This window comes from Boleophthalmus pectinirostris, unplaced genomic scaffold, assembly GCF_026225935.1.
Source record: "Boleophthalmus pectinirostris isolate CB_2022bp ecotype Guang Dong unplaced genomic scaffold, ASM2622593v1 HiC_scaffold_6, whole genome shotgun sequence".
NCBI classification, from domain to species: domain Eukaryota; kingdom Metazoa; phylum Chordata; class Actinopteri; order Gobiiformes; family Gobiidae; genus Boleophthalmus; species Boleophthalmus pectinirostris.
In genome coordinates, this window is record NW_026571447.1 from 32,211,304 (window position 1) to 32,238,811 (window position 27,508).

The 27,508-nt window shown below is 36.5% G+C and overlaps 1 protein-coding gene across 1 annotated transcript in view; it reads right to left on the reverse strand.

The window, feature by feature from the left end:
* abhd16a (abhydrolase domain containing 16A, phospholipase) overlaps positions 1 to 26,332 on the reverse strand; it is a 39,388-nt gene extending 13,056 nt beyond the window's left edge. The window contains exons 1-17 of the mRNA XM_020927356.2: positions 26,205 to 26,332; positions 23,572 to 23,628; positions 22,632 to 22,698; positions 20,662 to 20,748; positions 18,836 to 18,921; positions 18,661 to 18,731; positions 16,028 to 16,135; positions 14,054 to 14,168; positions 10,519 to 10,623; positions 10,354 to 10,417; positions 9,380 to 9,429; positions 9,168 to 9,291; positions 6,451 to 6,555; positions 5,644 to 5,707; positions 5,505 to 5,561; positions 566 to 628; positions 409 to 485 (exon numbers count right to left, since the gene is read on the reverse strand). Coding sequence (XP_020783015.2) covers positions 409 to 485; positions 566 to 628; positions 5,505 to 5,561; positions 5,644 to 5,707; positions 6,451 to 6,555; positions 9,168 to 9,291; positions 9,380 to 9,429; positions 10,354 to 10,417; positions 10,519 to 10,623; positions 14,054 to 14,168; positions 16,028 to 16,135; positions 18,661 to 18,731; positions 18,836 to 18,921; positions 20,662 to 20,748; positions 22,632 to 22,698; positions 23,572 to 23,628; positions 26,205 to 26,306 — 1,402 coding nt within the window. The 5' untranslated portion in view covers positions 26,307 to 26,332. The remainder of the gene's footprint in view (positions 1 to 408; positions 486 to 565; positions 629 to 5,504; positions 5,562 to 5,643; positions 5,708 to 6,450; positions 6,556 to 9,167; positions 9,292 to 9,379; positions 9,430 to 10,353; positions 10,418 to 10,518; positions 10,624 to 14,053; positions 14,169 to 16,027; positions 16,136 to 18,660; positions 18,732 to 18,835; positions 18,922 to 20,661; positions 20,749 to 22,631; positions 22,699 to 23,571; positions 23,629 to 26,204) is intronic.
* Positions 26,333 to 27,508: the final 1,176 nt, after the last annotated feature.

Genomic DNA, 27,508 nt, shown 5'->3' on the forward strand with positions numbered 1-27,508 from the left:
TTCTGCAACAGACTTGGGAAGAACTTTATGAATAATATTTGATTTCTATTGTAAAAAGAACGAGCCACGAGCGTGTTCAGCTGAAGGTGGACACTTTTAGGAATCAAAAGTTTAGAATACGTTTTGGTCAACAGTAAAAAAACTAAAAAACTAAAAAAAGTGTGGTGTTCTCAAACTTTTGACCGGTAGTTACATTTTTCTTGATTGACCCATTTCTATAATTAAATTCTGTTCTGAATGATAAGGGCCTTTGTAATGTCTACATCTAACTTTTTACTTTTTAATAATTGTTATAAAAATAAAAAACATTTTCAATTACAACCCAAAATAATTGCTTCTTTTTTCCATAAACAAGCTCTATTCAGCTCTATTATATCCAGAGAGACCAACAATTTAAATTTCACTTACTTTCTTCTAAGTAATTGTACGCGCCGAGCCACTGCCGTACAACTCTGATGCTTTCGTCTGTCATTATTTTAGGATACCTGGACATGAAAAGAAACAATGAAAGTAAATATAAACATAATTCATATAGTTTTTTAATCTATATTCTGTAAAAACGAACCTGTACTGCAAGAGTTTGAGCAGCAGGTCATTGCCTCTGTTGGACATGATGTCTTCTGGACCCCTGTAACATAAAAAAAAAATTGAATATTATTAGTGTTGCCATAGTAATAATGTAAAACTTGATTTCAACTGAGGAAAAAGCTTAATACTATTGTTTGGTTTATTAATAATTATTATAGTAAACTGCTGTCTCCTTTACCATCTCTATATTGTTATTATAATTGTACAAAATATAGACCTGAAGCAATTTTCAGCACAAAAAAATTGTATTCATTTTATCACGTGGACTCTAATAATTCCCTTATTTCTACTTAATTTGGTGGGATAATACCTGTTGTAAATATAAATGATAGTTTTACACCAACCAAGAAGCAATTGTCGTAAAAAAGTTGAAAAATATGGTAGAAATTACAAGAAGTACAGAGTTATATTTTAGAAAGTTTCATATTGATGACGGCACACAATTTTGATGGACCAAACTTTATTTTCCACCAATATTTTAGACATTGTTCCAGCAATACAAGTGTCTTTTCTTATAATTTTATTTTCTTTGTCAAATAATAATCCCAGAGTACACTGAGGTACAAGAGTTTTGGCCCAATTAAAATCTTGGTATTGATTCTTTTAACAACTCAAATGTATGGTACAATTTATATTTATTTACCTTACCTGCACTTTTTGATTAAAATAAAATACAAGACTATTCAGTAAAGGTTAAAATTTGTTTTATTTTATATATTTTCAATATGACCAGATCAATACAGTCTGCTATAATGAAGTAATTGCAGTACCAATTAGTATTCTGTGTACTGAACAGCACTCTATTCTGGCAATTGATTATTTTCTCAACTCAACTGTAATTTATGTTAGAATTTAGTTTACAAATTAACATTACCTGGTATAGCAAGCAAAATTAAATATTAAAACCTGCTTTCCTAACTTCTGCCTTCCTAACAATGCCTTTTGGAAATACAATGAACTGAAAAGGAGAGAAATAATCGCCATGACAACCATTAATTAGAGCCTGTTGTGTTTTGTGAACTTTGGAGGCGCTGATGCTGCAGGTGTGACATTTTCACGAGTTGCTGCAGTGAATACAAATATTTGTGTTCACCTCCAAAATGAGGTGAGTTGGCAAAATATAAAATATACTTATCCAAAGCTTAAAGGTCCAATATTAGACAAAATTATACGAAAACCTGCGAGCTTTAAACCATATTAGAATACCTCCTCAAAATCATACCTGGAGTTGTGTTTTGTTTCTGTTTCAGCTTCCTTTTACCTTTTATGAATAATTCTAGTGAAGGTGTATGGGATTTAAAAACACAGTGGAGTACAGGGTTCCCACTCTTTTTCACTGACGAAATTTTAAAACTTTTCCAAGACTTTTTCAAGACCTAAAGTGAATTTTCCATGACTAGTGTAGAATTGATACATTCTTTTTGGGCTAAATCTGAAATGTAAACTATTTCCACTCACCTTACGGTGTGGTTTTTTTTAACATTCAAAATACCGTCAGTGCATTTATTGTTGTCTCTTTTAAACAAAAGGCACAGACATTTGGAAATAATCATAATAGCCTAATGAGAACTTAACAGAACGCTGTACTGTATTTTCCGTACTATTAGGTGCTCTGGATTTTAAAGTGCACTGTCATTGAACGGTCTATTTTCAAACTTTTCTCACGAATAAACCGCACCGGACTTTAAATGAAACACAACAGTTCGACGGGTCAGTTGGACTTTGTTTGTCACGTTCACGGTGACTCTGGGCTTTGTTCAGTTGTGGCGTGTAGGGAGGGTGCTGTCTGGGACCGCTGGATTGTCGGAATGTTCGCAGTGACTCAGTTGTTCAGTTGTGTCTAGAAGTGGCACATTGCACTCGCTTTTTCGGTTCGTTCCTCTGTTCCGTTCCTCGTTCGTGTGGAATGATGAGTGTGGCTGTGGGTGTTTTTCGCTGCGCGGTCACTGTCTGCTCCATGCGTGTTTGCATGTGGTGCGGCTTTGTAGTTTACTGAAGTCGTGCTGGGACACCTGAGTGGATTCGTGTATAATCGTGTGATTTGTGGCGCGCAGTCGTTTTTTGTTGTTGTGGTTTTGTTGTTTTTTTGTTGTTGTTTTTTTTTTTGTTTTTTTTGTTTTTTGTTGTTGTGGTTTTGTTGTTGTGGTTGGAGCCCAGAAAATACGGTAGTTATGTGAAAGAGATACTAAAATTCCATGACTTTGCCAGGCCTGTAAAATGCCATTTTCAAATTTCCATGACTTTTCCAAGATTTCCATGACTCTGGGAGTACCTCCTGTCTTGCCACATGACATCACAAGTTGGAACAGGGTATTTTCTGTTTGAGAGAAGTACTCACCCTATTTATTGTATATGCATGATCTAAGTTATACTGTTCTCTCATTAAAAAATATTTTGATATGGACTTGTGTTTTGTTTCAGTCACACAGACAGACAAACCCTGCATATTTAAGAGCCCCACTGAACAAAAGTAAAATGAGCTGTTAACTTAAAAAAATTACCACAACATGACATCACAAACAGAGCATTTTAAGCCTTGGAAATGTAGACAGACTAATAATAAAAGGTTTCTTAAACATGTGCGAATGAAACAAAGCAAAACCACAGGTGTGTTTTTGATGAGAGAACAACATTGTAACATAACTAAAAAAGCTCACAAGAGTCAGTTTTGTATAATATAAGACCTTTAACAAGAGGACTGTATGTGGAGTACTAATACTAGGGGGAGGGACATAGAGCAGGTGACATGTTATAAGTACTTGGGTGTGTTATTTGATTCTCAGCTCCAATGGAGCCAGCAGGTACAGTCTGTCTGCTCAAGAATCAGCCAGCGTCTCTATTTTTTAAGACGGCTTAGGTTACATGGAGTTGACACCAATGTAATGCATAGAATGCATAGAATCTATCTTACGCTATGGCATGTCAACATGGTTTGGTAACCTCTCAGTCAAACGTAAAGCACAGATTTTTACCTTGACTAAAATAGCAGGTAAAATAATGGGTGTGGCCCCAAGCTCACTTCACCAAATTTTTGAGGAGATTGTTAGGAAGCTCAGCAGGAAGGTGATCAATGACCCAACCCATGTTCTTCACAGTCAGTTTGAGTTGATGCCATCAGGCAGAAGGTACAGGGTCCCAAACTGTAAACTGAACAGATTCAAACATTCTTTTGTGCCACTAGCTGTTAAACTGCTAAACTCAGATAATGCAGTTAAAAAAAAATTATAAAAGGCTTAGGGATTGTGCAATCAAAACTGCACATAGGTGTAGGGAATGTGCCATTAAAGCTACACATAGGCTTAAGGAATGTGCAATAATTAAATCTGCACATAGGCTAAGGGAATGTGCAATAATTATAACTAAAACTGCACATAGGCTTAGGGAATGTGCAATCAAAACTGCACATAGGCTTAGGGAATGTGCAATAATTATAACTAAAACTGCACATAGGCTTAGGGAATGTGCAATCAAAACTGCACATAGGCTTAGGGAATGTGCAATAATTATAACTAAAACTGCACATAGGCTTAGGGAATGTGCAATAATTAATAGAACATATGAAACAGAAAAATATTATGATCTAACCACATATCTGACCCAAACTGCACCCACAAGACTGCACGAGAATTAATGCAAAATCAACCATTTTTATAGGAAAATTGCTGGAAAACAGTGTAGTTACACGTAAAAATGTAACTAGCAGCATACCAAACATACATTCTCCTATCTGCTGTTGTCCCATTTAATCCTTACACTCTAAGGTACAAGCCAGGCTGGCGCCACCTAGTGCCTCCCCTCAATTGCATTTCTCTCCAGCGACTAGGTCAGGAATCAGAATACACTTCACCGGGGTCTCCAACCTTTTTCCTCCTGTGAGCTACTTTTTGTAAATGAAAATGCTAGAGCTACTAATTTTAGTGGCCACTAGACATTTAGTAAATATAAGGGCCATGGACAAGTCGTAGATGTCTATAAAACATAGCCCATTATCCAGTAATCAGTGCACAAGATTAGACATCAAAATGACACATTTACAATGGAAATAGGCATTTAATCAAGCAAATTTGAGTTATTCAGCGCAGTATGTATAATTTGGAGATCCTTTGGCGAGCTACTACGAGGAGGTGGAGAGCTACTGGTTGGAGATCCCTGCACTAGACGGTTTGCAAAAACTCTGGAAGTGCAAGTTCGGGCACCAGGCAATCAGCGAAGAGCCATACATTCTGTGTTGGCAACGATTCCCAAGATCAAAGATTTAAAGCCGAAACAAAGAGAATGTTTGGTGAATTTTATCAAGGAGAAAGATGTTATTGCCCTTCTTCCCACGGGATTTGGGAAAAGCTTAATATACCATTTAACCCTGTTGGCGGTGCATTACATACGTCACAACCAAATAGCAGAGATTGGTTAAATTAAAAAAGTACCTGCCTACCATTGAGCAATCGAATCCTAACGCTACGAGTTTCTACAAAGTGAAACCGGCTGATGAATCAGGCTTCTAAGAACAGCAGCTTTAATTTGAGAATAAAATAACAGCTTCTCCATTCTCTGTCCCACGAGTAGATGTGTTGATTGTGTGAATAATTTGCATTGATTATGTATGCAATGTTGCAAAGGTCTGTCTATATGGGTTACTAATGCAGCTTCAACTGAATCTAAATCACTATTGTAACTCAATTGTAAAGGCCCCAGTTATTTCAGTCATAGCATTTTCTCTGCAAACACTGTCCACAATGGGAAAAAGTGTAGTTTATTAGTGTAGCAGCGAAGTGTAATCAATTTTGGGTGTTTGAAATGTGCATTGAATCCATATTTGTTAAGATAAACAGCAACAGTTGCGGCAAATACAGTGTGTCAGGTTGATGCATTTTACATTGAGTGAAAAGTAAAAATATTTATCCTTATGTGTGACTTACGTTGTTGTGATGATCTCGTCTCTCGTCCTCCGAATAAATAAAACTGGTCCTTGGTATCTGCAGACAAACACACAAGCTACAAATGAATAAAATATAAAAGATAATTGTAATTCTTTCTTGCATAAAACATGAGACCCACTTGAGGAGCTGCTCTGCATTGTTCAGATTCATGTACGTCCTCACTGTGTACTGCACTAGAGGCCCTGAAAGGAAAGGAGAAGAAACATTTTCATAAAAACATTCAAGAAATAACATTTTTATCTGATTGAGTCAAGTTAAAATAGCTAACAGTAGTGTATTTATCTTGATATGAGTACATTTTGACAAGACAACACTCAAAAATGGACTCAAAAACGAACACAAAAATAACTTTTCTGGAGGTGGCATGTCATCTGTATGATTCTATGAAAATGTAAAGTTAAAGCCATACTTCGGAACATTCTCCATGCCATTCTGTGAAAGGTAATAGCCAAAGGAACAACATTTTCAACAAACGGCAAGAGGAAGAGACCGTCCTCCAGGCCAAATAAGAGTCATGTTTGTGGAAATGAAAGCTTGCTCACAGTAGGACACATGTTTTTCTATGTTTTTAGAGTAATAAAAGCATCCAAATCGAAATAAAAACAACTTTATACTATTTCATTATTGGATGCAGACAGCGTGTGGTGCTGTGATTTTGTCCCAAAAAGCTGTTTTTACTCATAAACTCCACTACTATGATATTAACAATAATGCATTTGTTTTATGTAGCACTTTCCCAGGCGCTCAAACTATGCTTTTATTTTAGTCTATTTACTGGCTGAAAAATTACATACTGTAGCTTTAATTACAGTTTTAAGAAATTATGAGTCATTGATTTAATTGGTCTGTGAATGATGAAAAACTCCAAAACTCTAGTCAAAATGTACTCAGATTGGTGTTTTCTCGGTACATTTCCAGCACTCACTCCAGCTGTCGGGCATGACCTTCAGAGCGAGAGGCAGCAGGTCGTCAAACGAAGCGTCCAGAACCAAAGACTGGATCTCTGGGTAGGACATGGCCGCCCAAGTGGCTGCAACAGGAAACTCGGATTAATGAAGGAATTTACATACTTTTACCAGGGGGTGGGCTAAATGTAAACGTTAAACTCAATTTGATCTCTGTCAGCATATGTTATTTTAGTTATACTGTATGTGTATAGTGGTCTAGGGCCATTTAGGGTCTAGTGCTCTAGTCCTTTGGTCATTTAGTCAATTAATTGGTCGATGGTGTCTTAGTCGATCAAAATGTATGTTACCGTAGTCAACTAATTATTTCATTTCGATTATAAGGATTTATTTAATACAAAAAAGGTAGATTAAAACTTGTTTAATCACAATTTATTCTTTATTAGTGGTGTTATTGCGTTTTTTTGGAGGGTTTAACAGAATTGTACATGCGCTATTTTTTCCTTTTTAAATACCATGACCTTCAGTCTTCAGTGTGAATCATTACTGCCATACTCCAAAGAAATAACATTTAAAGTGCTTAATGACAGTTATTTTATTATGTAGTAAAGTATGTAAAGTTCTATGCAGTTCCCTCTTTTTTAATACTTTTAAGTGAAAAACTTTGCATTTTATATTGTGATGGACCATGATATTATTGTGAGAGTTCTGACGATACGATATCACAATATTTTGGTTATTCTTACATCCTTAGTCTTTATATGAATGTGTTGTTTTTAAGTACTTTTCCTATATATTTTTTTTTCTTTTATGAACTCCCAGGCAGTAGTCTTATCCTCCTGAGACCCGGCCCATTCATTTGTGTCCTTTATAGTGGACATAGAGTTAACCAGTCTATTTGTTAAGTGTTTTGAGATAGGCTCTTAATGGGGGGACTGGGTTCCTAAAAAAAAAAAAATTAAAAGGGAGTCTAAAAACTTTTTGAGACGACTGTAGAAGCTTGTCAGAGATGTTGGTCATCAAAAAAGTTGTTTTTGTGAGGTTGTTAACTTCACGTGGATTTAACACCAAAATGTCCCGGGTGTCCATTACAGAGGACATGTGATAAATTATAAACAAAAATAAAATTAACAAAATCTAAATGCTAAGATGTTCATTTACCTCCAAATAAATAGAAAATCCCCCAAAATATATATTACAATACACTCTTTTTCTTCAGGTCCCAGGAGAATATACAAAGATACAAAGAGATATGTTATAGTTTTGAGTGCTTTAGCCACGCCCCATTTTTTGTGGACTAATCAATCGGCAGGACACGTCTTTTGTTGAGTTTCTTTAGTCGACTACAGACCTGCTCGGTTTTCCTGATCAGGAAGAAAACATGTCAGTGAGGGACGGTCGATTCAAGCACTTGCGGTGTAGGGTTCATTTTCCAAAGCAGCAGTGGGGCAGTTTTTGTTTGGATCATCTCCGCTATTGTCTAAATGTTTAAATGTGCTTCTATGTTCATTTCGTTAACGTTACGCCTCACTGCTTTTGTGTTGGTTATTTTGTTTTTCTGATGTTCAATATGAAAATACTAATACATATTTGAGCCAGCAGATGGCTAAGTGGACTGGCTGTGTGAAAAGCACTGAATACAACATGTCATTATCATAGGGTCGTAACACAAACGCATTACTGCCATAGTGTCCACCCACTGTCACTAGTTTTATTATGTATGTTTTAATTATTCATACGATTGGTGACATTTTGTGGACATTTCACCATTTAAAAAGCTATAGTACTATATTTTGAATTGTTAATTGCTACAGAAACATTGTTAATTTGTTCAGGGGTGTAGTGGACGTAGTACACAGGGTCACGCCGCCCACCCACTTCTCCCGACGTGAAAAAAAACTAAAAACAAATATAAAATAGCTACAACTTGCATGTCAAACTGGAGTTATTGGCAATGGTAAAAACAACCTGCATAGGCTCATGATATCTGCAGTACTGTCCTACAGTGACCTGAGACATGACTGATCCAGAACTAAACCAGGACTAAACCAGAACTGAACCCAGACTGAGTAACGGGCCTAGAAGTGCACCCGCGTAGACCGTAGAGCTCTGTGCCCACGGGGCTAAGCGCAGCCTTTGCCCGATTCCACATTGCAGGTACCCTGCTCCATGGGCTCTCTCGCTCTCAAGTCCAAGATTAGTCCTGGTTTAGTCCTGGTTTAGCCCCAGTTCACTCCCGGTTTAGTCCTCCCGGTTTAGTCCTCCCGGTTTAGTCCTCCCGGTTTAGTCCTCCCGGTTTAGTCCTGGTTTAGTAGTCCTGGTTTAGTACTACTGGTCCAGTCCTGGTTCAGTCCTGGTTTAGTCCTGGTTCAGTCCTGGTTTATTCCTCCTGGTTTAGTCCTGGTTTAGTCCTGGTTTAGACCTGGTTTAGTACTCCTGGTCCAGTTCTGGTTCAGCCCTGGGCACATGCGTTGTAGACTTTTTTTATGTTCTGTAGGTGATTATGAAGGGCGTTAACATTAATAACACGATTCTGCATCATTTTGAGCAAAAAAAACTCAAATATTACTGACTTTTACTTGGCTGGCGCCTTTATGTTTATACTGAAAGTGAAGTAGCCAGGTGGTAGGTGGGCGAGATTCGTCACAAATCGCGTACCCCTAGTTAAAAAAAATCCCCACTACACCACTGAATTTGTCATCACTCTAAAACTCACGGATACTGTCTGTTCCCTCACCTGTGAATCCTCCAATAGACCACGCATATATGATAATGTCCTCCACCTTGAATCCCAGCTTGTGTATCGCAAACTGGACCACTACATCCATGGCGTTGGCTTCATTCTGCGGGAAAGGAACTCCCTGGAAAACAAAATACACAAAAAAAACAACTCATAAATAGCACAGCACTGGCATAAAAATATAAAATGTAAGAAATGTGCAAACTCACTGTGCTTCCTCCAAAACCTGGGTGATTCCAGCCCAGTACGGAGTAGCCGCCTGTTTTCAACAAGATCAAGAGTCAGAATGGCAGACAGAACAACAATATACACTACCGGTCAAAAGTTTTAGAGCACCACACTTTTTCCAGTTTTTTAATGTTTACTGTTGATAAAAACGTATTTTAAATTTTTGATTCATGAAAATGTCCACCTTTGGCAGATATAACAGCTGAACAAACTCGTGGCTCATTCTTTTTACAATAGAAATCAAATATTCTTCAGAAAGTTCTTCCCAAGTCTTTTGCAGAAGTTCCCATAAATGTGTGACACTTGTAGGTTTCTTGGTTTTCACTCTTCTGTCCAGTTCATCCCAAACCAGCTCGATGGGGTTTAAGTCTGTTTTCAAGCCTTACCATCTTGTTCTTTTTTCTTGAGGTTTTGGCAGAGCTTGGACTTATGTTTTGTATCTTTTATCTTTTTTTTTTAAAAACCTCTGTCTGTTCAGTTCTTACCTTAGTACCATTTCAAGCTCTTCGCTGGACTTGCACGACTTGAATTGCAATAAATAACCAGAAAAATTTGAGTGTTCTAAAACTTTTGACCGGTAGTGTTTGTACAATGCAAAATGGAATAAACTAAATAATAAAACAATAATTGAAATTCAAATTTTAGCTTTGTGTAATTTGAAGTAGTTTATATTTACTCTGTATAGACTTTATTTAGACACTTTCATCATTTATTACACTCATTTCCATGGCTTTCCTGACTGGTTTCTATATCGTTTTTTTTTTTGTTAATTATAGAAGTCAAATGATTATAATACCTGGCATTTGAAACAAGAGAAATATTCAAGTCCAAAAACTGTAGACGCACCAACAAAATGAATACAATCAAAACTATTCAAAACAACAATTTAAATGAAAAAAGTCATTTTAACAAGAGAGAAAATCTTGGTTCTGTTCTCAAAAACATGACGTCTTACTTTCGAGTGGCGTGCTCATGCATCCAACTTCATAAAACCCTGCGTTCCCCTCACAGCAGATGACCTGTGGAAGTTTAAGACAAAACTCTGAGTGAAGTGTCTGGTACGGGCGGACTACAAATAAAGCCCTATCACGAGAAACTGCAAATCACAGGAGACAAGTACCAGAGTCTGTCCATTCTCCTCGGCTCCGTCCCTCCTCCGATCCACAAACATGGTGTCTATTTCATTACCGTCACAGGCAATCAGCTTGCTCCTCTGCCCATCGTACTGTGAAAATACAAACAAAGGCATGGCTGGAATTCAATAGCAGCTTGAAATTCAATAGGTGTTCATGACAACCTTCTAAAGCTGAATATAATTATTTCACATGGAGGTCATTGGGTTTCAGTTTCCTCGTTATATTTAACATTTTGAGGACTTTTCTCCATTCATTTGGTTTGAAATTGTTAATCGCTATGATAATCATTAACATTTTATTTATATGGCGCGTTTCTAGACACTCAAGGACGCTGCACAAAGAATACAATTGCTACAGAAAGGTCCTCACTTTTTATCATTCTGAAATCTGAATCAAGTGCGTGGTTAGCATGCTAGTTATTTTTAACATAGCTGCAAAACGCCGCTCCGGTCTCTGAAAGCTGTGAAAAGCACTTATAATCTCATCACGGAGAATGCATAAAGTAAATGAGGAATAAATAGACCACAGGAAAGTGTATAATTAACTAGTTCTGTTTTTCATGTTTTTAAAAAGAGTAAACATCAGGTACAGCGCCTTTAAACCTACAGATTTAAATGGAGAGTCAGGAATTTTGGACATAGGACCTCATTCCCTAGTGAGCCAGAGTGTTGGAGACGTGTGAAGACAGTTTTGTAAATATTCCATCCAGTACTTGTATTTGCAGAGGTCGCTGGTGCTAGGCTAGTGCATGTCAATGGCCATAGTTATCCTGCCACTAAAAACAATCTTATCCACTTCACAAAACACCCGAATGCCAAAAAATGTTGACACACACACTTAAATTCACCCATTATGAGACAGACAAAGGCTTTCTTATGCAATTTTATTTTATCTTGCATTAGCTATACAAATTTGTCTTATTTTTTTGTCAGCTGAAAGTCCTGGAATTTTGGACATACGACCTCATTTCCTAGTGAGCCAGAGTGTTGGAGACGTGTGGAGACGCTTTTTTAAATATTCCAACCAGTCAAAAAACAGTCTTATCCACTCCACAAAGCACCCGAGGCAAATCTTTTATTACGCCAGACTGTCGATGTGAAGGTCTGTGTCGATAGAATAATTTCAGAAGTAAAACCAATCCTGCATTTGAAGGATTTATGTCTGAGCAGCAGCAGCATTGAGTTGTACTTCCTGACAGAAAGCTCGGCAACAGCGGAGTGATATCACCTAGCACCTATCTTACCGGCAAAGTAAAATTCCACTGCTGCTGAGAAAATAGTCCCTCAACATGCGACGATTCATGCGATGCAAGGTTAGTTTTATTTCAAACATTATTCTATCGACACAAACATTTACATCGACAGTCTGATGTAATAACAGATTTGCTTTGGGTGTTTTGTGGAGTGGGTAAGACATTGACATGCACTAGTCTAGCACCAGTGACCTCTGCAAATACAAGGACAGGACGGAATATTTAAAAAAGTGTCTCCACACGTCTCCAACTGACAAAAAATAAGCCAAATTTGTAGAGCTAATGCAAGATCAAATAAAATAACATAAGAAAGCCTTCATCTGTCTCATAATGGGTGAATTTCAGTGTGCAAAAAGTATTACGAAGTTAAACATTTTTAAGCATTTTTCAGAGAACCCTGAGAGTTTTATTCAGCTCCCTGTTATGTGCAAGATTTTAAGGACCCATTCAAAAGATGTAATATTTTGTTTTCAATAGGCTCTGTTCACGCTTACGTCACAAACCAGTAAGACATTTGGAAACACGCGATGACAACTTCCAGCAGACTCTTGGAGCAAATACTCTATGGTATAAACAAATGTCCAAACAATATATTGAGAATTTGCAGTGTGATTATAATTATGGGTAAATACCACATACATAAAAGTAAATGGAAAATCTGTCTCTTTTGTTGTTTAAATCTAAAGTACAGTCATTTTTGCTTCTATGTCGCTCCTAAAGGACTCTGACAAGGACATACAAATACTTTCTGTTGATGTCTCCAAATATTTATGTTCTGAGTCTTAAAACTGCGCAATGGCAATGTGTGCACTGAATGTAATGGCTTATATAGACTGGCCTTGCTCTGAGTTTTATTGTATTGTATTGTAAACTTTTTAAATTGTACATGTAATGCAATGTGATCTCCCATTGAGAGTTATGTACATTTCATTATGTAAATAAAAAAAAAAACTTTCGGCGGGCTCTGTTCACGGTAGTAAATAAGTATAAATGAGAAAATGTCCCAGTTTTCTTCATCTCCATGTCATTGTAGCGTTCCGTTACGTTCAGCTAAACAACAATTACAACCATACCTCAGATTTCATAATTTCCCCACTGACACACAACTCCGAGCGCACTGGGTACATGCGATTAGAAGAGATGAGGGGCCAAATTCAAGATTATTCTGAACAGAACATACGTATGCAGTCTTCATTTTGCCACTGATCACATTTACTTCAGTGGGTTTGATCAGTCAGTCGGGAACTACACTGGAAGTTGTCTTTTTTTTTTACTGTATTTTCCGGGCTATAGGGCGTGCTCTTAAGCCTCCAACCCAATCAAAAAACAACTGCACGCCCCACAATCCAGAGCGCCCCATACACGAATCCACTCGGGTGTCCCAGTACGACTTCAGTAAACTACAAAGCCGCAGCACACGTGAACAGATAGCGACCACGCAGCGAAACACACCTGCAGCCACACTCATCACTCCACGCCGACGAGGAACGGAACGGAGGAACGAACCGAAAAAGCGAGTGCAATGTGCCGCTTCTAGACACAACTGAACAACTGAGTCACTGCGAACACGCCGACAATCCAGTGGTCCCAGACAGCACCCTCCCTACACGCCGCAACTGAACAAAGCCCAGAGTCACCGTGAACGCCACAAACAAAATTTGACTGATTCATCTAACTTTTGTGTTTCGGTTAAAGTCCGGTGCGGTTTATTTGTGAAAAAAGTTTGAAAATAGACCATTTAATGACAGTGCGCCTTATAATCCAGAGCGCCTAATAGCCTGGAAAATACGGTAAGTCTGACAAAATCTATAAAAAATTAGAAAATGGTCCTGTTTTCTTCATCTCCATATCACTGTAGCGTTCTGTTATGTTCGGCTGATCAACAATTACAACCACACCTCAGTTTTTATAATTTCACCACTGACACACAACTCCGAGCGCACTGGGTACATGAGATTACAAGAGACGAGGCGCCAAATTCAAGATTATTCCGAACAAAACATACCTATGCCGTCTTCATTTTACCACTGACATTTTACTTCAGTGGGTTTTATCACAATCAGTCGGGATGTTTCCAAACGTCTTCCTGGTTTGTGACGTAAGCGTGACTAGAGCCTATTGTTAATCACCTAGGCAACAGTCCTTTTTTTTTTTTTTTTAATCATTGAGAAACCCATAGATAAGTCCTTGCTCTGTCGTAAATTACTGACATCAAACTGAACGTGACCTATTGTTGTTGTGTTTGAATGGAAAAATTGTCCTTGTACCTCTTCTATTAACTTGGCCTGGCCTTGCTGGAGCATAGGTCTCACAGCTTTCTGTAGTAGCCCCACAGATCCAGGGTACAGCATCCTCCTCCCAAATGAGTGGGCGATTAAATAACTGAAACACAAAGCATATACAATAGCACGATGACATGAAGGATAGCCTGAGAACACTGCAGAATGAATCTTGTTTGGCTTACATTCAGAATATGGATTTTATTTTTTAATAGGCTTTTGTAATTTAGTCTGTTCGCTGCTCTGATGTTTAGACCATTTTCAGAGTATTTTTCGGTGATTTCAAGGTGATGTCTAGGTGGTTTTATAGCTCAAAAATACCTACAAAAACAGGCATTCTGACTGTGAGCGGGGTTGCCACTCCGCAGATCTGACTAGTAACTTGGTCTGATTTGCTCTCTTTGAAGATAGAAAGATTTAATACAATTCTGTGAAAGATTCCAGACAAAGCAATAACATCTCCATCAACAGAAGCAGGTGGAAACCAGAAAAGTTACACAATAATTTAATTTCAGGAAAAAAAAAACACAATAAAAACAAAAAAAACTGTAAAATGGAGTTTGTGGAGGAGGACATTTTAGTCAAATTTGGCACACTACATAAGTTTTAAAAAATCATATTGTCACTTCAGATAATACAGCTTAAACAAGAAAAAAATAAGCTGAAATACCTTGAAAAAAGCAATCTAAACCAACATGTTTGACTTTTCTGGTGGTTGGTTTCCATGGATATGTTATTGTTTTGCATGGAATGTTCCACAGCATGGCATTAAACACATCTACAGCAAGTAAATGACACCTGCAGGCCAAGTTTCAGGTCATATCTGTGAGAGGCGAGTAAGAATTTATGTTTTTTTTATGTATTTTTAGTGATAGAAACACCTGTAATTGCAAGAGCGTAGGTTTGCATAGGGACGGTGAGGACATGTCACAACCAATATTTGGGGAAGTCTAAATATTTTATTTTAATAAACAAAAATATAAATTTATTCCAACATTTTTCCAAACTCAACAGTATTAATTTAACATGTATTAGTTCACATTTTGTTTATTAGACGTTCTGAGGTGTATTCAGTGATATGACAACAGAGTTACTCCTGCCGTTGTTTCATTGGCTGCCACAGAGTGATGTCATTAGTGGAGCCAGGAGCCTAAACTGGGGAAGCGGCAGGACAGGGCCGCACCTGAAGACGGCGGCTTGAGCAGGTGTGAGTGAAGACGCTACACACCAAACTTTGAAAAACTTTTCAAAAGGAACTTACTCAGCTTCATCTTCAATTAAACTTATCTTATAATGAGTCGCAGCGGAAAAAGAGCGACTATCACCACAAGTGCACCTCCCAAACGGAGCCCTACTCGTGCCCCGACTCTACTGACAATATTCCATGGGAAAATGTCTGGACATTCCCTCACAAATATCTCAACACCAACAAGCAAACGGAAATCTGCTACAAACGTCTACATCGCTGTCATCCGTTAAACAATCATCTCAGAAGGACAATGGACACATGTACATTTTGCGAACTGAAAAACTTGAAAAAAGGAAAAAGTAAAGTGTTGAAGTATTCAGCATAGTGTGACTCTGTGTACAAGTAACCTATCAGTTGTTTTGTTTTCATTGGAGGGGTTTAGCTGATAATGTCCCCACCAAAGCCGAGACCAAACCTACGTCCTTGTGTAATTGGATAAGTGAATGTTAGGTAAGTAATAGAACATTCTCGGCAAAGCAATAACATCTTCACGACACCAACAGGTAGCGGCCCTCAACCAGGAAAAGTAACATAGTGCAGCTTTAATCCGCACTAGACTGAAGTACTTGACATTCTGAATTCATGTAATTTTAATTCGTGTAGATATTCTGTTTCTGCCGTGTATTGAAGCTGCAGTAAAGGTCAGTGCTGCCGACATAATGAGTATATTGTACGTGAGTGACTCTAATGGGCCCGTACAGTGTAACACTCACCTGATGATGTGACAGGGCAGAGTGCGCACAGAGTGGAGCAGACCGTCCGCCGCTCCTCTCAGTCTGGGCTCGGGCTTCAGCAGAGACACGCCGGCTTTGGAGAGTTTTCTGTTAACGTGATAATAAGAGAAGGTGGCATTTATGTTATAAGGTATGATATTTAAATAACAAAGGCAATACGTGAGTGAGATTTGTAATGTTTTGACAGGGTCTTGGCAGGAGGTAATGATATTATTGGAGAACTATATCAAACTAGAACACCTGCAGACATAGAGCACGCAACAATTCTCTGAACAGACTGTATTATATTTGTCCAAAATCCAAACAGGTACAATAAATAATCCTTTAGCTAGATGGTCCTGACCAAGTAACGGGCCGCTTGACCAGATTTGCCTCTGCAGCTTTGGTTTAAGGATGGGTCAAATGCAGAGTCAATTCAAGTAATTAAAAGGTACTGTTTATTATGAATAGCAAAAAGAGAGCAGTTTTATGTCTGTGCTTTAGTCAAAAATCCATACCACAAATGGGCGTTTTACCAATATTAATTTAGCTATTCTTTCATCTCTATAAAATATTACAAGTCCATAAAATTGTGTTAAGTAAATTAAAACACTTTGTTGTTCGTGTTGTGTGTGTAGGTTGTGTGAGAGGGGGACGACCGCTGTAAGGTTCAAATTCGCCCGGCAGCTGGCGACCAATCACAGAGCAGCACTGAGGTTTGTGTGGAAGCCAAAAGAGAAGCGCCCAAGTAAACCAAAACAAAGACCGAGAAATGTATTTCAACTAGGGCTGCTCGATTATGGAAAAAATCATTATCACGATTATTTTGGTCAATATTGAAATTATGATTATTCAGATGATTATTTTTAGTTACACAATGCATTAATACTAGTCTGATTCATTAGGGTTCATTCTCTTGATGGTAGGTGGGATTTTTTTTTTTCATTTAACCAATCGCTGCTATTTGGTCGTGACATAAGGAAGAAGGACAATAACGTCTTTCCCCTTGATATAATTCGCCAAACATTCTTTTTGTTCCGGCTTTAAATCCTCGATCTCTGGAATCGTTGCCAACACAAAATGTATGGCTTCGTCTACATCCATCTCAATCGCTTTGTTTACTGTTGTGCTGTACCACAAAAGGGACCCAATCATGGCTTCACAGCTCTTCGGTGATTGGCTGGTGCTCAGACTCGCACTTCCGGGGTTCTTGCAAACCGTTTAGTGCATTTCAATTTCTGATCTAGTCGCTGGAGAGAAATTAAATTGAGCGGAAGCACTTTGCTATAGATAATTTACGCAAAACTTTCAAAGTGAAAATAAATATACACTACAAATATGTACCTTAGAAAACATAACATAAAACATAAAACGGATAAAATACACTTGTAACATGAAATAAGGCATAGAAAAACATAAATTTATTCAAAATAAACTATAAATCCAGCTGTTCTACAATCTCTATATTTAAAAAATAAAATAAATATACTTATTTATATGAAAAAAATATCCCAAAATAAACTTGATGAAGCATTTCAACTCGATTATATGAGTTTGGAGATCGTTTGACACACAAAATTGAAATCGTGATCAAAATTCAATTAACTGCACAGCCTTAATTTCAACCTATTTTAGCAAAAATACAAACTATTTTGTTTGTGAAAAATGTGTACAAGGTAAGCGCTTGGTGCATTTACGGACAGGGAAGCAGGCCTCTCACAGTAATTAATATATCGACTTATTGTTCAGTATATGAAAGCTGGAACAATATATTTTTTGTTTTGAAACCATAAAAGCAAACATGCAGCTCAGGCCTCTTAATGAAAATGGTTTACTGGGATTATCTTGCATTATTGTCAGTGTGTCAGTGCCATAAAGTCATTTGGTAACACTTTATTTTAGGGTGCACTTATTAACATCTAACTACCTGCTAATTAGCATAGTTGTAGATGGTTCAATTGTCATTCATTAGTATTTATTTAGTAAATTTAGCTTACTTAATTCATGACTAGTTGGATAGAGAGTGTTTTATTACATAAGAGTATGCTAAATGTATGTAATTGTATGTAAAATGTATGTAAAGTGCAAATAAGTAAAAACTACATTTCTTGTGCTACTAATACTTAACAACGTGCTTATTACCAAAACCTTATTAGAATCAAAATTCATGGACAAAAATTGCTTAGTATCAGACTAATAAGCAGTAATAAGGAGTGTATTAATAGGAAAGTGTTTGTAAATGTCTAACTAAGAGCAGAATAAGCTTATGGGGAATTAGACATTAATAAAAGCTGAATAAATACGAATTATCGATGTTAATAAGTGTACCCTAAAATAAAGTGTTACCAGTAATTTTAATATTATCACAGTATATCTTTAAATGTATGTATCGTGACAGGCCTATAGGAAACATGTCTGTGCTTTTTTCTCAAATGGATGTAAGTAAAGTTTAATGTCTCAGCAAGAATAATGTGTAGAACTCAAGTCCGAGTGCTACGCATATAAATCTGGTGAGAGCCACGTTAAGAATGCAGGAGCACTAACCACAACACCAATGATTCACCCAGCAGGTGGGGTTCAGCATGGGGGGAACACTTAGTTATACAGTTTGTAAAATATGGTTCAACACTTACGGATTGTTAACCTCCGTCCAGCTGAAGTCTGCGGGCCACGCAAAGTCAAAGTCATAACACCGTAATTTTTTCTGCAAATAAACAAATTCTATTAGAAGAGAATTCAGTAAGACAACTCAATAAACAACACTTTACATTTACTTGACGAACTTGACAGACGAACAAGCGTACTCACTTTGTTTGATGCTGTGTTGCTGCTTTTGGTCTCCTCCAGAATAGAAATAAACTGCAGATATTCAGAGTTCCTCCATCTTTCCCAGCCTTGGGTCAGAAACAAAACAAAAAATGCAACAGAACAGATAAATAAAAGCGACTCGCACAAATAAAAGTGAGAAATATCGAGCTGGTTTCAGAGCCTCAAGGGTGCGTTTAGTATTCACACGGTGTTTGCTGTGGACCTTGTGGAACTATTTCAATGTTAATGACTTTCTGTCTGAGCTGTGTACATGCGGCCTGCTGTGATACGGAGAGACGGATAGGTTGTGTTCATGACATTCTAGATTCATAACGTCATAATTTCAGATGGAGGGCAGGGGCCTGTACAACTCAATAGGAGATTCATCCATTATTAATCTAAGGATTTGCCAGGCTGAAAATTCCCAAACGCTCAACTCTATCATATATTGTTGGGGATTTAGTCCAAAAATGTGCTGTGATAATCTTCTATCACTATGTAAAGTTTCTGATAGAGAGTCTGCTACCTGCTTCATGTTATTGATTTACAGTGTTTAGGATGTTCCACAGTATGGCATTAAACTGATTTATCTTGCTTTAAAAAGTAAAAACTAGGGTTGGGGCGGTAATAGGGTATTACAGTATCCTGCGGTATCAAAAAGTAGCAACGGTGTCAGTTTCATTACCATCATTAAGAATATCTGCAGTGCATAAGGACCTAATATAATACTATAATTTATTGATGCCTAAATTTGTTTGCTCGGCACAAATGAATGTGTGGTTGTATTTTCAATTTAATGCTAACACGATTTAAAATGAATAGTGTCTATAATGTTTCTTTTAACTGTGTGGGGAGATGAAGTTTAATTAGTTTTATTCCGTTGACACGTGACGCTCATAGGGGAGACCAAGGCAAGACAGCAAGTCCATCTGCATGCGAGTTGGTCCCAAAAAAATACTAGTACTTGGCTTCAGGCACACATTTGTTTACAAAAACAAAACGTAAATCCACGAGGCGCATTTGCATGAATTATAAAGCTGATAAAAACAGCTCTTTCCTTTTGCGCTGATGCGTCAGATTCTGTTGGACTAAAGGTCACGACACATGAATCATGTGAAACTTTTCAGATATTATAAGTCTGCAGGTCAAACGCACAAACGGTATAGCAGTGCGACTTCATAGCTTACCAAAGTCGTACTAAAACATTTGTTAATACGATAATACCATATACTGCGGTATATGGTTAAAAAGATTTAACGGTTTCAAAATTTTGATACTGCCCAACCCTAGTAAAAAAGTAAATTATTTTCTAAATACCGAAAAAGCTTTCAATCTTACTGTGAGCAAATTCACCTTTCCACAGATCTGACCTGTAACTTGACCTGGTAGCATCACCTGCTTCTTTTTATGTAGATCGACAAATTAATGCCACCGTGGAACATTTCAGGCAAAGAAATATTTCCATAGAAAAAAGCAAGTGGCATAACCCTCCACCAGAAAACTTACATAGTCCACATGTAAGTCCTTTCACTGGACAACATTCATTGAGTAACACCACTAGTTTTTACCTGAATATAAATTTATTTATGCTGACAGAAAATACTGAAATTTTATATTTTTTTATTTTACATGAATAGGTCCAGTAAATACAGAGATTTAACAACAAACCAGGTTAAAACATCTGCATTTTGAAAGTTAAATAGCAAATCTACCATAGAAATCTGACTTGTCCTCCATCTTAGTATTAAAATATAGGCAGTTTATAATGTTATGATTTCACAGGAACTTTACTCCAAAGCAAAAATGTTAGAAATATGTGGCCTCACCTCTGACACAGGCCACTCCCAGCAGACACACCAGCACCGTGCCCACGTACTGACTGACGGGAACCAACTTACTGCTGCAGATGTAGCCTGAAACACAAACCGGTGTCAGCCAGCAGAATAGAAGAGTATCGAGTTTTCAAGAGAGGAGAGGAGAGTGCCATCCTGATCTACAAGTAGTTCTGGGTCTAGTCCCAATTTGGATGTGGTGTGAAGAATAAAACCTTTTTCATACATATTAAAGTTTCTATAACAATCCAAATGAACAGTTTAAAAATAAGACACACTTGAATCCAAACATTGTATTAACTAAATGAATAAAATAAGGATTGCCTCTGGTCCCAAAGTGTGAAATCTGTAAGAATAAACGGCATAAACAAACAGAAAAACAACAGCGACATTGATATCCTCTCCTCTTCCATTTCTATCAGGCCAGAGCCTCATTACCCAGCGCCAATACCAAGATCCACAGTCTCAATACTGGCCTACAACCATGTGTACAGATCAATATCAGACGCTCGATTATACACTAAGGACAAGCGTATTACCACATCTAATTATTTTCTATTGACGCAGCCTTTATTGGATGATGCACTTGATTAACTTTTATTAATTTCGAACTTCTGGGGTGATCCGCAGCCTGCAAGCAACGGAATATATAAAATCATCTGTTTTGGACAAAATAGAAATTATATATATGAAAAAACAGATCAATGTTCTTTGAAAATGAAAAATTCCTCTGTGCAAACATTGTAGCAGCAACATTATTCTTACTTTGTGCAAACTTTTATATTGGAGAGATACAGACTGTGTTGTCTAATGTAACTTTTGGTTCTGTTTACCAAAACATTTACTTTACAAAAGCTGCGATAAAAATATTTTTCAGCTGAACTTTCTACCTCCAGTAATGAAGAAACTGATTTAAATAAAACTGTGAAAAATACTAAAAAACAAGTGTTGTCATGATACTAAAGTTTCACACTCAGTTTTGATACGAAGGAACAGACTTGATACTTGATACTAGGGATGTAACAATAACAAAAATATTGTGATATCATATAGTCAAAGTTTTCACAATAATATCCTGGACCATCACAACATATCGAATTATGAGTCTCTGCTGAAATTAAGAGTTATGGTGCAGCAATAGATAAAAAAAAGACAGAGGGAACTACATAGACCATGATCCTTTGCTCCATTTCAGTGTAGACTACAAAAAGAAATTTTTAAGTCTTAGTTATATGGATTAAGTCTTGTCAAGGCATTTTAAGAGGAAAAAATAGCATATTAACAGTTTTATCTGTTTAGCCTCCACAAAATATCTCAATAAATATCGTACCGGATATTGTTACACACCAGTTTGTTACATCCCTAATCGTGAGCCTCTACACACCATGTCGTGAGCTCAAAAACCCTCATTATTTAGACAATATAATGTGATTTTCAACATTACACCATAGTTCTTTCTTTTATATTACAATGGCGTCTTACAGTGTAATCCCTCAGCTGACCGTGTTTGTTCCACAGTGCTCTATTGATATGTACTAGTTTATGCAGTTTTATTCATGTTTTAATACAACTTCATTAAGATTAAGATTAAGAACATTAAGATGTTGTTCAGGAAAGATTCATTTCTGTCCTGTGAATGTGACTTTTTCAGTATCGATACCTGCTCTATATAGTAGTTTATATAGATACCTGTTCTATATATTTTCAATAATAGTTTTTGTATACAATAAGTATCTGATTTTTGACACATTTGACAGCACCAGAAGTAACTATTCATTATTTATTTACATGTAAGATTTATACCAAATATAAAAATCCCCCTTGGATACCCCTCAGTCTGAAACAATTCTTACATATACCATGTAAAAAGAATGATATACTTTGTGGTTATTTTACATGCAGCTGTTCGGACAAAGATCATTCATTATTTATCAGCATTAGTTATTCAACAAAAGCCGTCTTACCTTTGCGGTACAGATAGCAAAGCAGAAGAGGAGAACTGTAGTATGACAGAGACCACAGAGCAGAAGCCTAAAGGCACAAAAACATCACATAGCAAATGTGTTTGGACTCTGCGATAAAGCCTAAGATTAGTGCTCATATTTAGAAAAATAAAAGCAACATATTCTCATTATTCTGTCCTAACTCTGAGCAAATCATTGTGCCTGCTCTGGTAATGAGCTCTTGAAACTACTTCAACTTAAACTATTGTGCTCAGCTGGAAATGGATGTAAAATCACGGTTCTGATCATTTCTGTTGTTTCTTTGGGCAAGACACTTCATGTTGCATAATATGTTAAGCTTGTAAACTCCAATACAAATCCAGAGTGTTCATATTTTTTATTTTGTAAGTGAATTCAGTGATGTTGTTACAATGTGAACAATCGATGTAGTTTAAACATGTCAAACTCAGGCCCGGGGGCCAAATTTGGCCTGCAATATAATTGTATTTGACCCGTGAGATCATATCAAGTATGTATTAGAGATGGCACAGCGGCTACACATCGGATATAGAGACATTATTTATTTAAAATTTAGTTATTATTTTATATTATGCTTGTTCTGGATTCAGTGTTTAAGCAAAAATATTATTAAACATTTATTTTACTAAGAAAAGGCTTAACATTACATATCTCGAAAGAAGAGAAAACATGCAGATGTTGTTGAAATTTTTCAATAAATACTTAGTTTGGCCCACGATTTAGTCACAGTTTTTAATTTTGGCCCTCTGTGTATTGTGAGTTTGACACCCCTCATGTAGTTTTTTTTTTTTTTTTTAAGTCAAGTCATTACAAATTGTCCTCCTGTTTTCTGGAATAACTGGAATTATATTTGTCTAAATGCGTGATCAATATATATATTTTTTTTTTCAGTGTTTTGTTCTCAGCCCTTGGTAATACTCACCCAGCCGAGGATGCTATCTGCATGTTTCTCCAGTCCACTAGGTTGGTAGTTCCATCCCTGTGACGACACAATGGAAAATGGAAAACTTTTAGTAGTGTGTAAAACATACTGGCTAAACATTAGAAATAAATGTCTTTGCACAGGATATAAAAAAGCAATGATACAGGTATGTTCCTACACATTTCATTTTAGAATGTAACACAAGACTACACTGCACAAGAATTCAGGTCTTTGTTTATCCGGTTTTACCAACTCAGATTAGTTGTGTGTAAAATCCCTCAGTCGTCCAGGTAGAATCCACGGCAAAAGGAGAAATCCAATTTGTCAACTGGACAAAAGCATTCTGACCAGAACTGAAGAAGCAGCTTGGATGAGCTGCGAAACATATTTGATCAGATAAACTTTTGTCCAGTTGACAAATTGAATTTCTCCTTTTGCCACAATTCTGATTAGACTTTTGACAAACTTTATTGATCAACAAGGGAAATTATTTGGACACAGTAGCTCACACATCACAATATAATAAAGAAAAAAATATAAATGGTCATAATAAATTCAAAATAAGTAGCAAAAATAACTGTACAACAACTCACCTTTATGTAACAGATAATACTCCCTACAACTGTAGAACAAATCAGCTTTATGTAACAGATAATACTCCCTACAACTGTACAACAACTCACCTTTATATAACAGATAATACTCCCTACAACTGTACAACAACTCACCTTTATGTAACAAATAATACTCCCAACTATTCTACAACAACTCACCCTTATGTAACAGATAATACTCCCTACAACTGTACAATTCACCCTTACGTAACAGATAATAATCCCTACAATTGTACAACAACTTACCTTTATATAACAGATAATACTCCCTACAAATGTACAACAACTCACCTTTATGTAACAAATAATACTCCCTACTATTCTACAACAACTCACCCTTATGTAACAGATAATACTCCCTACAACTGTACAACAATTCACCCTTACATAACAGATAACCCTATATCCTGTCAATCATCATATCATTGTTGCACTGTCATTTTTATTTAATTCTTTTTTATTACTTTTATTACTTACTTTCTATTTTATTCTCACTTGTAAAATTTACATTGATATAATTATGTCTTATTTGACACCTGTCTCTTGCTTTCTTTTTTGCTACTTATTTAGAATTAATTTTACCATTTACGTTTTTGCTCTTTGTTATTATATTATTGTGATGAAGTCTATATAAATGTATATGTATAGTAGGGATGTAACAATAACTGAAATATCGTGATATTGTATCGTCAAAGTTCTCACAATACTATCATGGACCATCACAAGTCTCTTTGCTTAAATTAAGAGTTATGGTGCAGCAATAGATTAAAAAAAAAGACAGAGGGAACTACATAGACCATGATCCTTTACTCCATTTCAGTGCAGACTACATGACGAAATAACAGTTCTAAGCATTTTTAAGTCTTAGTTCTTTGGATTAAGTCTTGTTCAAGGCATTTTAAGAAGAAAAAGTAGCCTATTCACAGTTTTGTTTCTAAGCCTCCGCAAAATATCACAATAAATATCATACCGTGAGATGTATATCGTGAAAATATCGTACCATCGTTACACCCCTACTATAAATTATTATTATATTATGTCTTTTCTACTATTTATTTAAGCCCAATAAACTTAAAAAACTATGAGTAACTTTAAAAAAAAAAAAAAACAGATTCAGAAACAAGGTTATGGAGCAAAGCATTACTGTGAAAGGAGTTAACTTATGTAAGAGTCTTGACAAAGATATAAAAAAGAATCAAGTACAGCGATGACATTTAAAAAACACATAAAATCAAATGCAACGTGTCTGTATGAAAAAGAAAACTAAATTGTTGTGCATAAAAGTAAAGATTTCTGTTTGCAGTTGATTAATAATTGTGCCTGAACTGAAATGTACCGATTTGAAACGACAAATTAGTGTTGATGTTTTGTCTTGAAAAGCGTAAAAAAGGGAGGCAGATAACATAAGATTTCCGCTCCTTTTCATTCAATTCTTGTATGTTTGATGTTGTGGCACTGTTTTTATACTTTATGAATGAAATAAATAAACAAATAATAACAAAAGAAGCCTCATATTCCTTGCTCACACTCAGAACGCGAACGATTTAATGCAGTAAATGTTTAAGGCATCGCGTTTGGAGCTAATTTTAAGCAATTCTGTTATTTATTATGAACTTTAATTGAAATGTATTACATGATGCATGTTTTAGTAAATTGTACAACTTGTTCCACTTGATTTATTTCTTATGAGATTGATTCATTCACCTTCAGACAGGAATGTTTATGAATGAATTAAAAACGCGTATTTACACTCAATGTTTACGATAGCATTAGCAGGCGAACTACAGGCAATAAATAAATAGTTTTTCTTAACAATTAGAGTCTATTGGGTGACTACGCTTTAAAAATGTGGATTTATAATGATTTTCAAAACAGCGTCAACCTTCTGTCAAAGAAGAAAAACAATTGTCACTTCCGGGGCCGCTACGGACGCGCCGCTGCTCTTTAAGCGAAAAATCTGAGCATATTTTAGCGGTCTGCTCTTCGCAAATGAACGCAAAAGAGAGGAGACAGGCGTACCCTCCTGCCCGGTCTGCCTTCGGGTCGGGAATGTTCCGGAGAGCGGTGAATTCGCTGCAGATGAGGCCCGAGCAAACACCGGAGCCACATCCAGCCGGCCATTCTTCCTATGCAATGACTACGGCAGCCCGAAGTGATCAAAAGGCGAATGCGCGAAATTGCAATCAGGTCAAAGTCAAAGCTGGGTTATTGATTTTGATCCTGTTACATCAGCTAAACCATATCTAGACCTGTGTTTTGTTGAGGGTGACCAGAATTTAAAAATATAAAACTAGGACATCCCCGTTTTTTGGTTTTTGGTGCTTGATAATCAGTGTTGGGGAGTAACAGATTACATGTACCAGAGTTACGTAATCAGAGTACAAATTATGAGTAACTGTATTCGGTTACAGTTACAGTTTCAATGAGTGGTAATTAGATTACAGTTACTTTGTTGAAATGAATGGATTACATGGTTGTATTTTCCTGTTTTCACATTTTGGGCTATATCCCTTTTTTTTTTTTTTTTGTAATTCCACTCATTGCTGGATACTAGACCAGGCCTAAATCAGGATTGAACCAGGACTGAACCCAGGTCTAAACCAGGACTAAAACCAGGTCTAAACTAGACCTTAACCAAGTCTAAACCAGGTCTAAACCAGGACTAAACCAGGTCTAAAACCAGGTCTAAACCAGGACTAAACCAGGTCTAAACTAGATTTAAACCATGTCTGAACTAGATCTAAACCAGGTATAAAACAGGATTTAACAAGACTAAACCATGCTCGCGGACCGTGTCTCCTCCTCTTCTATCAATAATATTCTTAATACGGTTAAGTAAAGTCTAGACTTTTTATTTTCTTTTAGCAGACGAAACATCTTATGTGAAGATTTCCTCATCTTTGTTACTCTACAGAAAATCAAGTAATCCAAAGTATTCAGATTACATTACTCACTTTAAGTAATTTAATGGATTACATTACAAACTACATTTTGGGGTATGTAATCTGTAATCTGTATTTTAAAAGTAACCTGTTGTCCCAACACTGTTTATAAAATAAAGACAATAAAATAAAGATTGTGAAACGAGTGCGGAATTAAGTCAAATTTTTATGCAGAGACCATTCATGACTAACATGTGAGCCAGTACAGTCACATTTTCTTTGTGTTTAAGTTGTTTTTAAGCAGATTTTTTTTGTATTTTACCTAAACATATTACAATTTATGCCTCTCTTTACCATTGGCAGGGATCAGATTGGTCAAAAATAGGGACATCAGGAACATTTCTTGTATAAAACTGGGACAAATTACTAGTTTTGGATAAA